General features: G+C 41.6%; 1 protein-coding gene across 1 annotated transcript; it reads left to right on the top strand.

The window, feature by feature from the left end:
- The first annotated feature begins 2,893 nt into the window (after nucleotides 1-2,893).
- On the top strand, nucleotides 2,894-12,561 carry LOC104588795 (uncharacterized). Its single transcript, XM_019196207.2, has 5 exons — nucleotides 2,894-3,109; nucleotides 9,174-9,245; nucleotides 9,587-9,753; nucleotides 9,882-9,993; nucleotides 11,951-12,561. The coding sequence occupies exons 1-5, from the start codon at nucleotides 3,071-3,073 to the stop codon at nucleotides 12,173-12,175; spliced, it is 615 nt and encodes a 204-aa protein (XP_019051752.1). The 5' UTR covers nucleotides 2,894-3,070; the 3' UTR covers nucleotides 12,176-12,561.
- The last annotated feature ends 3,588 nt before the right edge of the window (nucleotides 12,562-16,149 follow it).

Here is a 16,149-nt window from a genome sequence, read left to right as displayed (position 1 = left end):
CTTCCTCGGGAAACATCGCCTCCTTACTCCGTTGAAGAGCATGAACAGGCAACAGCACGCTCCTGAAGCCCCCCAAGGCCTCCGAGCCCGACGGCCCAGCTCGCGTATGGGCAGACTCGGAGTAAGCGGGAGCCCCTGTGTGTGTGGTTTCAGCATAAGGAGCTCCCGCCGGCTCCTGCATAGGAGCCCCTGTGTGTGTGGTTTCGGCGCGAGCTCGCTTAGCCACCCATTTTCTCCTCTTCATGCCCTGGAACAAGTGCCCACCTCGGGTCCCTCGAGAGTCCATCGTACCTGCGAAAAGGAGTTCGGCATCAGTAAGACACGTAAAAGAAGAGCAAGACAGGGTCGCTAGGGAAAGAACCTACCCGAACTCAGGCCCGCAGCAATAAGCTTGGCCTCCGTCAGATACCGTTGACACTCCAGCCCAAGCCGTGCCCATTGCCGGAGGCCCTTCGCCGTCTCCTTATCGAGTGTGACGCCGGAGTCGGGAGCGGCCATCCCCCAGCCGGTCTGAAACGGCCACCCCAGCGCACTTCGCACCCCGAAATAGTCCCGCTTCCACGCCGGGACCTTATTAGGGAGTCCGTGTAAGAGCTTGAAGCCAGGGCGAGGAGACAGGTAGTATGCCCGCCTACGCCCAGGAAGGGGACTCACTTGCTTTTTCAGCATTAAAATAGAGGAGAAAATCTCCAGATCCAAAGGAAAGTTCTCGTCACAAAATAAGGAGATCGTCCCCACTAAATTCCTAATGGAGTTCGGGTGAAGCTGGCCGACCGTCACACCGAAGTGGTTTAGAACCTCGACGAGAAGATGATGAAAAGGCAGTCGCAGCCCTGCAGCAAGCTGTTCCCGGAAAATCACGATCTCATCAGGACCGTGTTCCCAAGGGAAGCTACTCGTAGGGATGAAGTAGGCGTGCTCCCCGGGCAAGTCGTAGTAGTCTATGAGGGATTGAAGTCCCTCAGGCGTCATAGTCGAAGGGCCGAACTGATCTACAACCCGGCCACGACGGGAGGTGGACGCCGACCTACCCGAAGCACATCGGGTTGTAGGCTCAACCCCTTCCTCAGGACCTACATCGGGCTCACTTGAACTACCGGGGGACGCAAATTGGTTCGTAGAACCTACATCAGACCCGCTTGAACAGTCTGAACCCTCCGAACTAGACATCAGAGAATGGAACGGGATTCCAAAAGCACTCACCCGGGAAGAAGACTGAAGTAGACCACGAAAGCTCGAACAAGCAAGGAACCTGGGACGCGAGCTGAAGAGCCTGGACGCAAACTGAAACTTAGGCGTGAGCTCAAGAGGTACAACAGTAGCAAGGACGGGCCCCGCCGCCCCCCCCCCCCCCCCCCCCCCCGCGTGCTATTTATATCCACAGTGGCCGGAAAGCGACGGCCCAGATCGAAGCCAATCCAACGGCCCATAGCCGCGCTAAACCGCACGTCTTCCGAGGCCAATCAACGCACGTCTTTCCGAAACTGACAAGGCATCGCGCACGTCCTGTCAGAGGACGGGTGTCAGCACACACCTTCTTGAAACTGACGGGGTGTCGGCGCACGTCCCCTCGCAATAAAAGCGTCTGCAGCCCAACTCTCGAACGACTGCCGTCACGTCTCCCAAACGTGCGCCCTTTTCTGAAAATCAAATTAAAGCGAGCGCCCTTAGCACAGACCAAAACCCTTATGCTACCTTACAAACTCCCCGCGCCAGGACAGGACCCTTGTCACAGGGAGTGGGGGGCAATTGATGAAGGGGAATTTGGCCCGACCTCACAATCACCCGACATGTGGCAAAAACAAGCAACTCGGGACAGTAGAGCGCCCGAAGCAAACACCGAAAGCAAGTCCAAGCTCACTACTGAGCCCGAACTCCAGACCGCTCTACTAGGAACACCGAGCTCCCCACCAAGAGCCCGAGCTCCCTACTGGGAGTCCGAGCTCCCTATTAAGAGCGAGCTCCCTATTAAGAGTCCGAGCTCCCTATTAAGAGCGAGCTCCCTATTAAGAACCCGAGCTCCCTATTGAGAACCCGAGCTCCTTGCAAGGAGCACAAACTATATTGGGCCGCAAGCCTCGCAAAGCTGTGACCCGAGCTGGCCCATGGCAGCTCGGAACACTCCCCAAACCGAACTCAAGACATCCCGCTCACTCCAACACTTCGCTTCCGAAACACCAGGCTGACCAAACGTACCTGACGCCAAGGACGTCCGTATCCAAGGGCGACGCACCTGACTGATTTGGGATATGACGCCTGACAGCCGCACTTCAAATGGCCTCCTGCTACCACCACCTGCCACTGTCGTTACTAGCCACAGAGACGGCTCCGACAAAAGGAGCAGTGGCGGTTCTGTCCGGCCAGAGGAAATGACATCCGAACTGGCAGGGGTTCAGAAGTAATCATATCCGATCTGACGGAAGCCTGGAAGTGAGTGCGCGAGGTGGTTATAAAAGGCTCCTACCCCCCAGAAACGAGGTATGCTAACTTTTGTGCTATCTGGTCTATCTTGCCTTTGAAAGACGCTAACTTGAGCTTCGGAGCCCTTACGCCGAGTTCTCCCCGAAGCTTCTCTTCTCCCTCCATTTCAGGTCCCTACCACCCGGTTCAGAGGCAAGATCGTTGACAGCTAAGATCGACCGGATTGTACATCATCATAATCCATTCCCCATTAATCTCTATTACTTGAGACCGTTGAATGCCCAGAAAATATCATATCATAGGGTTTCATTCCATAGTTGGCACTCTGGTTAGTTGATATTCTCTGACTTTAAAAATCAGTTAGTGTTCGTTCGTATTAAAGAAATTAGTCTTCCTAAGCATTATACGTAAATTACTCACTTATCTGTGAGAAAAAAATACTAATATCATTGTCTTACCCTAAAAATATCTTATCCCAGGGTCTTAGTCCATAGTTGATACTGTGGTTAGTTGATATTCTCTTACCTTAGAAGGCCACGCATGATGCATTGGAACATAATAATCTTACCATCTGTATCACGTTGCAGGTCCACCAAAGACTGCGTTGATTGATAGCTGTGTGAGCGTTGATTGAAAGCTTGGAGGAGAAATGACGGCCACCCCCGGAGCTTTCACTGGGAACATGAAGGTGGGTTTTCACTTTCTTTACTCTCATTTTCCTTTTACATTGTTGCCATTGCTGTTGCTCAACTTGAACTTTATCTATCCACTTCTCCTTCCTCTCTCATTCTCACATAGAGTTCAAAACTGTTTTGAAACAGTAAGCAATTTTTTTTTTTTTTTTGTTACGAGGATGTTGTATTTGAATTGGTGCATTGCATCCCAACTTCAAATGGAGTGGAAAAGCTATATAGGGTAATCACATATAGAACACAAGATATTTGTCGAGACATGCAAAGTGATTATTTTCATTTTTATGATGATCCAAATAAGATGGATAAGGAGGTCTGCAAACAGTTTGGCTGATAGTCTGGCAAAGCAAGGAACTCAAAGACGATCTATGTTCTGGGCAATTCTGTAAATAGTGAATAATTTCTGGGTGGGCTTTGTTTTTTAATCTAATGAATCAATTTTGTGTTGCTAATAAAAAAAAATCTTTTCATTTTTCTAATACTTTTAGAAATTTGGTTGTGAAGTTTTTGAGTTCTGTATTACGATAAACCAATTCTCTGTATTATGGGTTTGAGTTTTGATCTGGAAACCTAGCTAAGGTTGAATTGGAAGCTTAAGCTTGGGTTATGGTGGCAGGATAAACCTGAAGCTGTGCTGCATAGTGAATTCAATTAGGCTTATATCCAGCTTACCTCCTATTTGGCGTTGTAATTTAGTCCATCCTCTTCATTATCTTATCTTAAGTACTAACTTTTCTATTTCTATTCTAAATTGTTCTTTTTCCATCGTTGGTTAACTTTGGTGAGGGGCTTGAAGCAGAAAGTGTTAGGATAAAACTGTCATGGCATGGAACTGATGAGTGCCTTAAACACTTTACTATAACCCCCACTACTACTCTTTGGGGCTTGGACAAGTTTGTTGTGGTTGGTATGTATGTAGATAAGTTGACAGGATTGGTTCAAAATCTAGGTCACTGCATCTTTATCCTGTTTTATAGTTACTGGTAGTTGTTGTTTCATTGTTCTATTTTTTGTTGTCATTGATGATTGACATTTGTCAAAGTTTATCAACCAAGAATTATAATATAAATTTATACTATTTTGTAAATTTAACTCAACATCTAGACCATTCATCTCCTTGAATTGATAATTTGTCCGTCTCTCAATGTGATTGTGTGAAATATCTCCATGGATGGAAGTAGGGAATGGTTGCAGATGACATATTAGTTCTCTGTGAGGGGAGTGATCTTGAGAAGGTGAGATATCTGAAGGTATTCATTAGAAACTTTGAAAGTATCTCCAATTTGAGAATCAATCTTGAAAACAATTGTATATCACATATTATTTTGGAGGTTAGGGTGGTGGAGGCTCTTGCAGAGTGTTTAGAGTGTTCTATCTCAACTTGGCCCATGACCTATCTAGGGCTAACCCTAGGGAGAGTAGTTTTTGGTGCCCATTTGTAGAAAAAATTGAGAAGAGATTGGCCTTGTGGAAACAGAATTATATTTTGTTGGGGGGTAGAATCACTTTGATAAGAGCCACACTTGCTAATCCACCAACCTACTTCTTGTCTATCTTTAGTATCCCAACTAGGGAATCCAAGAAGTTGGAGAAGTTAATGAAAGACTTTCTTTAGGAACCAAGGGAAAGTAGAAAGGACCACTTAATTAAGTGGGAGGTGGTATGTTGGAGTAAAGAAGAAGGGGACCTGGGCGCTGGGCTTAGGAAATTTAATTCACAAGAATACAACTTTGTTGGGGAAGTGGTTGTGGCAGTGGCCCTTGGAGAGAGGGAGAGGTTTTGGCATGAGGTGGTAGGAAGCATTCATGGTCGGTTAGAGAATGGATGGGATGCTGCTGTATCACAGTGAGCAAATCTAGTAAACACCTTGGAAGGCAATTCACAGTATCCTTAGTTTTTCAGCTTTATTAGGTATGATGTGTGTGTGTGTTGGCAATTTGTCCTCTTTTGGGAGGATATTTGGGTTGGGGATATTCTCTTGATGGACCTTTTCCCTTATTTATCCTCTATCTCTCAGTACAAAAAATTAGTTTGTTTCAAAAATTTTCTCCACCACTAGAAACTCCCTTGGCACCAAATTGGGATTTTGGGTTCGTAGAGGTTTAAGGGATGAAGAGATTGAGTGTTTATCCAATTTATTGAGCCTTCTTGATAAAGTCTGTTTGGGTCCCTTTGAACCAAACAAACGAATTTGGACCCTACAACCTAAAGGGTCGTTCTTTTGTGCTCCTTTCTTCAAGTCCCTTTGCTAGTCTCACTCTCAGTAGGTTTTCCCTGTTAGGAAGTTTGGTACAGGCCTATTCCCCCTAAGGTTATGGCTTTCTATTGGGAAGTGTATTATGGGAAAGTAAACACCTTGGATAATCTACAAATTAAAGAGAAGACAGAAGACCTTCCCTTTATCTTTCACCTAACTGGTGTATCTTTTGCAGGCGTCGTAGTGAGGATTGTTACCATTTACTAATCTCCTGTTCCTTTACTAAGAGATTTGAGATTGGCATTTCTTGATGTTTGGGTGCAGGTGGAATGTGCTAGTGGAAGTAAGAAGATATGATAAGGGAATGGAAAATAGGCACAAACCAAATTCTAGTAACTCATATGCAGTTTTCGGATGACTTGATGATCTTCTGTGATGGAGATTTTAGTGAGAAGGTGGGAAACTTGAAAGAAATGATTAAAGACTTTGAAGGAGTGTCCAATTTGAAAATAAATTTAGAAAAGAGCTGCATTGCTGGAGTCAATCTGGACTTTGAGGAGGTTGAGGTTATTGTAGATTATCTTTAGTGCTGCATTTCTACTTGGCCTTTGTCCTATTTAGGGCTGCCATTAGGGGCACACCCTAGGGAGAGTAGGTTCTGGACCCACCCCAGTCATAGAAAAGTTTGAAAAAAGATTAGTTGTGTGGAAGAAAAATTACATCTCTTTGGGTGGGAGGATCACCTTGTTAAGAGCTACCCTCACGAACTTACCTACTTACTACCTCTTTGTCTTTAGGATACCATCTAGGGAAGCGAAGAAATTGGAAAAATTGATGAGAGATTTTCCTTGGGAACCGGGAGAAAGTAAAAAAGACCACTTAATTAGTTGGGAGGTTGTGAGTAGAAGCAAAGAGGAAGGAGGATTGGGGATTGGGAATGTACTTAAAAAGAATTTGGCTTTGTCAGGGAAGTGGTGAAGAGTATTCATGGATGCTCAAAGAGTGGATGGGATGCTGGTGCTTCAAGGAGGGCTAACCTAGCAACACCATGGAAAGCAATTCACAAAATTCTTCCGTAGTTTCTCAGTTGTGTCAGGTATGGTGCTTGTTCTAGTAATTATATTCAGTTTTGGGAGGACATTTGGGTTGGAGATCTTCCCTTAAAAGACCTTTTTCCATCCTTGTACTCTGTTTCTTTGTTTAAAAAAGAGGTGATTTCAAAATTCCTTTCTTCAATTTTAAATTTGTCATCATTGTCTTGGGATTTTGGTTTTCGTAGAGGGTTAAGGGAGGATGAGGTTGATTGTTTGTCTACTCTTCTTGGTCTCCTCGATAAGGTTTGGTTGGATTCTTCAAAGCCTGATAAGAGGATTTGGACCATTCACCCCAATGAGCCTTTTTCTTGAGGTTCATTTTTTAAATTCCCGTGCCAAACCTCCTCTCAACAAAGTTTCCCTTCCAAAGAAGTCTGGTGTAGGCCGGTTCCCCCCAAGGTTATGGCTTTGTGTTGGGTAGTGTGGCATGGTAAAGTAAGCACGATGGATAACCTACAAAAGAGAAGACCCTTCCTATGTATCTCTCCAAACTGGTGGACTCCTTGTAGATCTCATGTTGAGGACTGTTATCACTTATTTTTATCTTGTAGTGTCACTTCATATCTCTGGGTTTCTAACATTGTTTGGGTGTAGATGGGACATGCCAACAGAAGTAAGTACAATCTTTAACCCTTCTATGTTCTATTGGACCCATAAAAGAGGAAGGGAAATGTGGAGGTATGCACAACCGGCTTTGTTATGGACAGATTGGAAGAAAGGAATGTCAGGATCTTCCAGGAAAAGGGGAGGAGTAGTCAGGCCTTAAAGGACTTCATTATGTATAAGCCAATACATTGGTTAAAGACTCTGGATTTATTTGACCATTTCTCCTTTACTCACTGTTGGAGGGATTGGTTATTAGTAGCAAGCTGTTCCTCCTCCAAGGTAAAGGTAATGACAAGCTGGGTCCCCCCTCACGGTTCTTTGAAGTTGAATTTTGATGGGAGTAGCCAGGGCAATCCAGGTCTCTCTGGGTTGGGAGGTGTACTGAGGAATGAGGCTGGAAAGGCTGTCTTACTATACTCTGGCCCTTGAGGTGTTGGGAACTCTATTCAGGCAGAGCTGTTAGCTGCAATACAAGAAATAATTCTTGGAAAAGAAATGAGTGTGGAGCAGCTTTTGGCTGAAGGGGACTCTAAGACAGTGGTGAACTAGTTAAATAATCCGGAGGATGTCACACGGGACTACAAGAATGAGATAAAGAAATTCAAATGGCTGACTAGGTATGTCTGTAAAAGTACAGTGGGTTGGGAGATCAGCTAATGCATTTGCTGATGTCTTGGCAAAGACAAACAGAGAAACATTGTTTTGAGCGCAATTGTAATTTGTGTTTTTTAACAGTCATGCACTTTTTGATGTAGTTTTTGTGTTTTCTGTATGGAGAAGCAGCACCTTGCGCCTCTCTAAGGGGATTCTCATGTAACCAATTTTTGAATTAATGGAATATGATTCGTTACTTATCAAAAAGTAAGCATGTTATTTGATCATTCTACCTTTTCTTGGCAATAAAGAAGAGGAAGAATTATGTGGAGGTGTGCAAGAGTAGTGCTGATTGGACAATTTGGGGAGAGAGGAATGCCCGAATATTCCAAAAGAAGGAAAGAAATCAAGAAGATCTTAAGGATTGTGTCTTGAATAGGGTTATTCATTGGTTGAAATCCTTGGATTTATTCTGCCAATTCTCCTGTATTGATATTTCGAGGAATTTTTCAGCAGTGGCAAATTGTTCCTCTTTAAAGGTTAGGGTAAGCACAAGCTGGATACCCCCTCCTAAAGGTTTTTTGAAGCTGAATTTTGATGGAAGCAGTCAAGGTAATCCTGGCCCTCTGGGGTGGGAGGGGTCCTGAGGAATGAGGCTGGATCTCTTTTTTTGATATTTGGAGGAATTGGTCAGCAGTGGCAAGTTGTTCCTCTTTAAAGGTTAGAATAAGCACGAGCTGGACACCTCTCCTAAAGTCTTTTTGAAGCTGAATTTTGAAACTGTCCATGTTCCTTTAGGATGGAGGGATCCAGAGCAAAGAGGCTGGAAATGTGGTATTCTTTTATTTGGGTCCTCTAGGAGTTGGGGACTCTACTGCGGCTGAGTTTTTAACTGCCCTTCAAGGTGGACAGTTTGCAACTCAGCTAGGTGTGGAACAACTAATAATTGAAGGGGACTCCAAGGTGGTACTGAGCTGGCTGCAGAACCTAGAGTCTATATTTTGGTGTTTTAAGAATGAAGTAAAGAAGTTCAAGTGGCTAACAAGGAATTTGTGCGTAAGAATACAATGAGTGGGGAGATCAGCTAATGCTTTGGCTGACTGTCTCACCAAGCAAGGGGCAGTAGGGAACTTTTGTATCGGTCTTGGGTACAATTGTAGTTTGATTTTGTTTTTTGTTTTGTTGGGAGCAGACACAACTTGCATCTCTCCAAGGGATGCCTTTATTAGTTTATCTCTTTGGTCTAATAAAATAATTTACTTGTCAAAAAAATGTAGGGAATGGTTCTTTTGACCTAGAATATCTCTATGGTGAGACTTGTCCAGTGGCAGTTTCCGTCTGTTATATCATGCCACTGGGATCCATGTTAGGCTGTGCTTGTCATCTTTTCTCTCTATATATGCATGAGTTAGATTTCTATGTACTTTTTTTGTGATCGGTAATATACACAAGCCATTGAAAGGTCACTATTGAAGAGTATTACTGTCATTTCATTTTACTTCTTAACTTCATCTTCTACGTATCACATGCAGAATACTGTTTTATTCTTTTAATGCATGTGTCATGCAGAAAGCACTTGCTGGCCTGAGGCGTATCAATTTGGAAGGTTTGCGGTGGCGAGTATTTGATGCCGAAGGTCAGGTTTTATTCTATTTCATTCTTTCTCTTTGCTTTTACAATGGATTGAAGCGTGCAATGTACACTGGGCTGGCAATGGTTATGATGATGTTGATCATGGTACTCTGTTGTATGAAGGAAAAATAAGCGCCGCATGTGATTGCTAATGGGTAGAAAACTAGGCAATTTTGTAACCTGATGGAGTTTTTGATAAGATAGGGTTCAAAATTGATTTGGCTTGGTGGAATCAAAGGACTTGTATTTTGCTGCTATGTCCATTATTGCTTCTAATATATATGTATATTCTAGTTTTGTTTCCTTGATTTCTGAACAGATAACAATATCAGCAATCTATTTTCTAATAGGTCCTTGGGAGGTTGGCTTCCCAAATATCCACTGTGCTTCAAGGCAAGGATAAGCCCACATACACACCTTACCGCGAAGATGGTGATATGTGCATTGTGCTCAATGCAAAAGATATCTGTGTCACAGGGAGGAAACTGACTGATAAGTTTTATCGTTGGCATACTGGGCAAGTACCAATGGTTATATAATCATTCTTATTGTGGACATACTGATCACAAAAGTTCTTATTGTGGACATCAAGTATTTTATGTAAAAGTCTCTTTGACTCAACATTAATCTATCATTAACTTGTAGGTATGTTGGCCACCTCAAGGAAAGGAGTTTAAAGGACCAATTAGCAAAGGATCCTACTGAAGTTATTCAAAAAGCTGTCCTACGGATGCTTCCACGAAATAAATTACGTGATGTAAGTGGTAATGGAAACTATTTCTTTTTCAAAACAAAACCAAGTGAAATTATAGAACCACTGTTGCTTATAAAATAAATCACTGGTGAACATTTGATTTTACCTGCAAAGTGTTGTGTAGGATAAGACTTGTCTTTGTCACTGTTCCATATTATTATCTTGTCTGGTTTTCAGAATTATTTGGAATTTAATAATTTTGTCAAGATATTTTGGTAAGAAAATAAATCAGGTTTACATTTTTTTTGCTTCCTACTTTATATCTATTGTGTCAGAGTATTATAAATAATTAGAAGAAAAAGAAATATGAAGATTCTTGGTGTCTTGTTGCTGAATTATGTGTACTTGCAAGGAAAAACTTCAATGCTCTTAAAATTGTAATTTGTAAATGACTTTGTGACACTGAATTAGAATTACTGACTATTGAGTTATGGCACTGACATAGTTGTCAAGGCAACGCCTAGGCGGCAATGCGCCTTTGGAGGCTCGCCTTGCCTAATTGCCAAGCAGTTTTCTATAGCATGTTATAAAATACTTTTATGTTCTTAATTTTTCGAGGTTATAATTATAAAATAGACATTTTTAAACTAAAATATTCATTTTGTGTGTTTATATACTAATTTCTTTTTATTATTTTCTTATTTGTTAGGGTTTAATCAACACAAACATTGCTAAATGCTGTATTGAACCCTCAAAAGACTTTCAAAACCTGAACCAATAAGTAAGGAAGAACATAAAATGATGTCCAATCAACACATTTTCTTCTTTTTCTGTACTAATTTTGTGTGTTTATATACTAATTTCTTCTTCTTCTTCCACCTTTTCTTTTCTTCTTTTCCTATAACGAATATAGGGGTTCAGCCCCTATTTTTTTTTAATTTTCTTTTCTTTCTTCTTTTTCTTCTCATGAATATGTTTGATTTTCTATAATTTAACATGAAGTTTATACTTTTATGAAAATTATGGATATTTATTAAGGAAATATGATTATGGAACCTAGGGAACTACCCTAGGATACATGTTTTTACTTAAAAAAATCCATCAGTTAGGCGGGCGCCTAGGCGACAAGGCGCCCTCTGTCGCCTAGCTTCGCCTTGGTGCACTGAAAACTATGGGCACTGAGCAGAAGGGAATGACCGAACATGATTCATATCTCCATATAGTTGGGACAAGTCTTGGATAATGATAAACTAGAATTATTGACCTGGAGTAGCTGCTTACTTGGATGGCTTGGAAAGCAAGAACCAAATACATTGTACTTCCAGCACTGGGATCATGAAGATGAACTTTAGTGGATGTGCCTTTGGCAACCCTTGCCTCTTTGGGAGTGTGGTGTCTTTAGAGATGGAATGGCTGTTATCCTAACGAGCTATTGTCGCATAGTTGAGCTCATAGTTAAGCTCTTTAGAGAAGGTAACTCATAGTTGAGCTCTTCTCTTCTACAAGATATGACACTAGCCTAATCATCTGGCTGGAATGGGTGACTGCGAAGTGGTGAGAGATAGGACGCCTGCTAAGGTAGGTTCTTGTACCCTGAAGCAGTAGTGTTGGCATGTATGTTATACAACTCATTTAGATGGATGTTTTTGATCAGTCAATGATCTGGAAAAGTCTGTCTCTTGCAAACAAGGTGTATGTATAGCTGTTGTACAACAGAGGTGCCAGGTGCAGGGATCAGTTATTTCTCTTATCTTGTATTGTTTTTGTTGATCAGCTATATGCAGTGTGTTTTCTCAATGACTTGCCCTTTTTCAAATGTTGGGACATGGATTGTAATTAATTAATGAAGGGTGAAGAGCATTTTCTTGTAAGGACTGATTTCTGCTTGTAGATAGATGAGTTATTGTGGCTTTAAACATATTCCAATTTGCCTTCAGCACTTATTGTTGGGAAGTCCATCTCGTAAAGTGTTGCCAAAGTAACTCGTAACCCTGCGCTTGAGTGATTTGTGTGAATGCAGGATAGAGATCGAAAATTGAGGATATTTGCTAGCAGTGAGCACCCTTTTGGTGATCGTCCCCTTGAACCTTATGTGATGCCTCCTCGGAAGGTACGAGAGATGCGGCCTCGTGCAAGGCGAGCAATGATTCGAGCTCAGAGAAAAGCTGAACAGCAGCAACAGGGAGCTGCAGAGACCAAAAAAAGCAGAAAGAAGGGGGAAGCAGAATCTGAAGTGAGGGTATGAAAATTATAAAATGGTTTCTTTTTATTAAATGTTAGGGATTCAAACTTTTCATTTCAAGTTTAGTTTTTCTTTGCAAGATCTTGCATGAGCTGTTGAAAGACAGTGATTGAGCTACCCTCTTGGATGCTCGATGACTCAATAACTTAAAGTTGCAGTCTTCTTTGATGAGGTGATCCTTTTTGCTCCATTTTATGATTCTTATGAAGCCACTCTCTCAATGGCTGGAGCCAAAATAAAAGCCATCACACTCTGACCTCCAGATTTTCAGTCCCAATTACCGAGCTTAAGGCTACAATCTCAAGGGACACTCGTGCAATAATGATAAACACTCCACATAACCCCACAGGAAAGATGTTCACTTCACTAGAGAGGAGCTCAATGTGATTGCATCTCTTTGCATTGAGAATGATGTCCTGGTCTTTACAGATGAAGTTTATGACAAGTTGGCATTTGAAGCTGATCACATTTCTATGGCTTCACTTCCAGGCATGTATGAGAGAACTGTCACTCTGAATTCTTTGGGGAAAACATTCTCCTTAACAGGGTGGAAGATTGGATGGGCAATAGCTCCACCACATTTGACATGGGGAGTGAGGCAGGCGCACTCTTTCCTCACCTTTGCCACCTCAACTCCAATGCAGTCTTCAAGCCCCTGATTCTTATTATGAGGAACTTAAAAGGGATTATATGGAAAAGAAGGCCATATTGGTGGAGGGACTGAAGGCTGTCCGTTTTAAGGTATTCCCATCTACTTTGTAGTGGTAGATCACACTTCCTTTTGGATTGGAAAATGATATTGCTTTCTGTGAGTATCTGATTAAGGAAGTGGGTATGGTAGCAATCCCAACTAGTGTCTTCTATCTATCTCAACCCAGAAGATGGAAAGAATCTGGTAAGGTTCACCTTCTGCAAAGATGAGGACACTCTGAGGACTGTAGTTGAAAGAATGAAAGAGAAGCTGAGAAAATGACCGTGCTGGGGCTAAAGGACTTCACCTGTTACATTTTTAGTTCAAATCATTGAATTATCAACAGATTGAAGACAGTAATTTTCTGAGAAGCCATTTTAGTGGACCTGAGTTTAGATTTAGTTCACAAGGAACTCCGCTCATTTCCCATGCAAAGACAAAGCTTTGCTTGAACATAAAGCACTTTAATCATGTATCTGCCCTAAATGAAACTATACCTGAATTGTCTGCATTTGATTCAACAAGTCATCTAAACATGGTCAACCAGCAACACATGCTCAGTAAAGAAAAATGAGAAAAGATGAGTAGTGAATGACATACTTTAGGACAATGGGACTTGATCACGAATTGTTATCTTCTAACTCTAAGCATGGTGTATGGGAACTGGGAATTTAATATCCAGGTTGTGTTTGGTACTATTGCTGTTTCTACCTCAAATGTTTTGGATTGTTCAATGCAAATTTGTGAGAAGTTTTGGGTTGACCAATATAAATTGCTATTTTTACCTGAAACATTTTCGGGTTTAATAAAATCTGAGATTTTTTTTTTCTACCCTAAACGTTTTGGGTTGATCAATACAAATTTTTGTTTCTACTTAGGTCCCACATTTCATCTCTTCTAGTTGAAGTGATTCTCATATGTGATGTGACCATAACTATACATATTTTTCATCAATTTGTGTTGATCAACCCAAAACACTTCAGGTAAAAATAAATAGCAATGCTACCAAACACAACCCCAATTAGTTTGTTATGTTGTTTTGCTTCCATCTCCAACAATTGTGGAGACCAGTGAGTGCATGCTCAATGCCCAATTAGTGATTTTGCTTTTTCGTTTCTCAATTTGCCACAACCCGAACGATACTTCAATGGATACAAAAGCAAAGGAAAAACACTGATGTGACTAATTATTGCAGCGGCAGATAAATAAGGAAATGCCAAACACCCTCTGGGCCTCCATTTATATGCACTGGTAGTACAAGAGACCAGATATTAAAAGAAACGTAATAAAAAGGACAGTTGAGCAATACCGAAGGTAACACATCATCACTCCAGAGGCATGACTGCCTCCACCAAAACAGATGTCTGAGAAGTAGGTGAATCCTGAGAATTCTTTATTCATTAATAAATCTTGTTAATCTCTTAAACATTTTTCATTTCCAGTTTCCTTGATTGATTTCCCAATTCCCAAGCTTATTTCCTCATCCCTCTTAAAGCAAGCATGTAACATGAACATCCTCGTGCATCATAGATGCCTGATAAATCTGTTTTGAGTTAGGAATTTTAAGGGCACTGTTCCTGTGGTGGAGGCATCCGTGGCACTGCGAAATCTAGATTAAAATCCGGTACCGATAGAATATCAATCAGGACGGGTCAATTCCAACCAACCCATCATACTTTCATACATATTGACTGCCATAGCCTTCAAAATTTAAGAAAATTCCTGGCACGCAGTGGAGGGAGATGTCAAGGAAAAGAAACTGCCATCAATAGCACATATAAACTATTTAGCAGTAAAAAAAATTAAATCACATCATCACAAGAATAGGTTAGACAGATGCTCATAAGTCCTTTGCAACTTGCAAGAAAAGCACTATTGGCATACCTAGATACTTGTTAAGAGCATCCAAATGAAAATCCACATCTACGACAAAATTAATTTAAGAGAATGATTATTTAATTATTATATTAACATCCCCAGCCACTCTAATTTTCAGGTCATATAAGGGGGCGTTCTTTTTTTTGGATTTTGAAAGGGAAAAATTGGTCAACCCGGGTAAGTGATACTCATTGACCAAGAAATTCGTATTCTTTTTTCAGATTTATGTGGGGACTGGGGAAAGTTTGTTTTCCTAGGTATCACCAACCCGGGTAAGTGATACTCATCTCCTAAGTGGGTCAATAACTTTTCCACCCAAGGGGAAAGCCACTAACACTTGAATGGAACAAAAATGCCCCTTTAATAATAAAATTTTGGGCAAATTTCTTAAACTACCTTTATGATTTAGCTAATTGTCGAATTCTACTCTTACTGTTTACATATTGTCTTATAGTACCTACTATTTCTGACAATCGTCTAAAACCTACCCTACCATTACCTCTCCATCATAAACCGTTCACATTGACATCATATAACTGATATATTTTTCAAAAATCCCTAGAATACCCTTTGTCACAAAAAACTTCTAGGTGCCTCATGGATATGGAACTCCTAGAAAATCAGATCATGTCCAATTGCCAGCCAAGGATCAAAATATCAATACGCCCGATACATCGGTAGGGCCGTATCGGGCGATATCAATAGTGTTTTTTTGCCTTTTTTATTTTTTTCAAAACCGATTCAGGGGGGCCGGTTTAAGGCTCCTCCACCCCCTGAACCGGTCAGAACCCCGATACACCCCTGTAAGGGCGTATCAGGAAGCCACCGGCATGATATGTATCAGCCGATACAAATCAATACTTTGAACCTTGTTACCAACTACTTCGACCATTGCCCACGGTGGTGGCATCGACAACGAATGTGTGATACATGAACAGACAAGGGATAGTGAGTGGGTTGGGTCCTTTGGGAGATGCAAAGCACCCAAACAATAATAACCGTGAGAGTCATGGTATAGGTGCCCTGAGCTCCAGTTCCTTTGACCAATTGGGCCTAGAATTGCAGCCATAAACCCTTTTGGCATCGGTGAAGTTCAAGCACCAACTCTAGACTCCTCATTTCTAGAGACCTCATGGGGCTCCTCTCTAGACTCCTCATTTCAAGCACCAACTCAGAAGTAAACCCTGTTGTCTCCCAATGTAGTAGACAACAATGGAGATTGCCCAAGAAATGCATCATATTGCTTTTTTTTATATTTATTTTATTTTAACCCTCAACACCCTCATGTACATGTTAGACAGTTTTGTATGCCCTTAGCTTCAATCCGATTTGATGTACTTTTGATATTTAGTGTAAATAAATAAAATGCATGTTTGATTCATGTTGTTTGGTATAATTCTGTGTAAGA

This window comes from Nelumbo nucifera, chromosome 3 (genome assembly GCF_055504915.1).
Source record: "Nelumbo nucifera cultivar China Antique chromosome 3, China Antique-T2T, whole genome shotgun sequence".
NCBI lineage: Eukaryota > Viridiplantae > Streptophyta > Magnoliopsida > Proteales > Nelumbonaceae > Nelumbo > Nelumbo nucifera.
The sequence above is the reverse complement of the archived record's forward strand: the minus strand, read 5'-3'. Positions and strand labels throughout refer to the sequence as shown.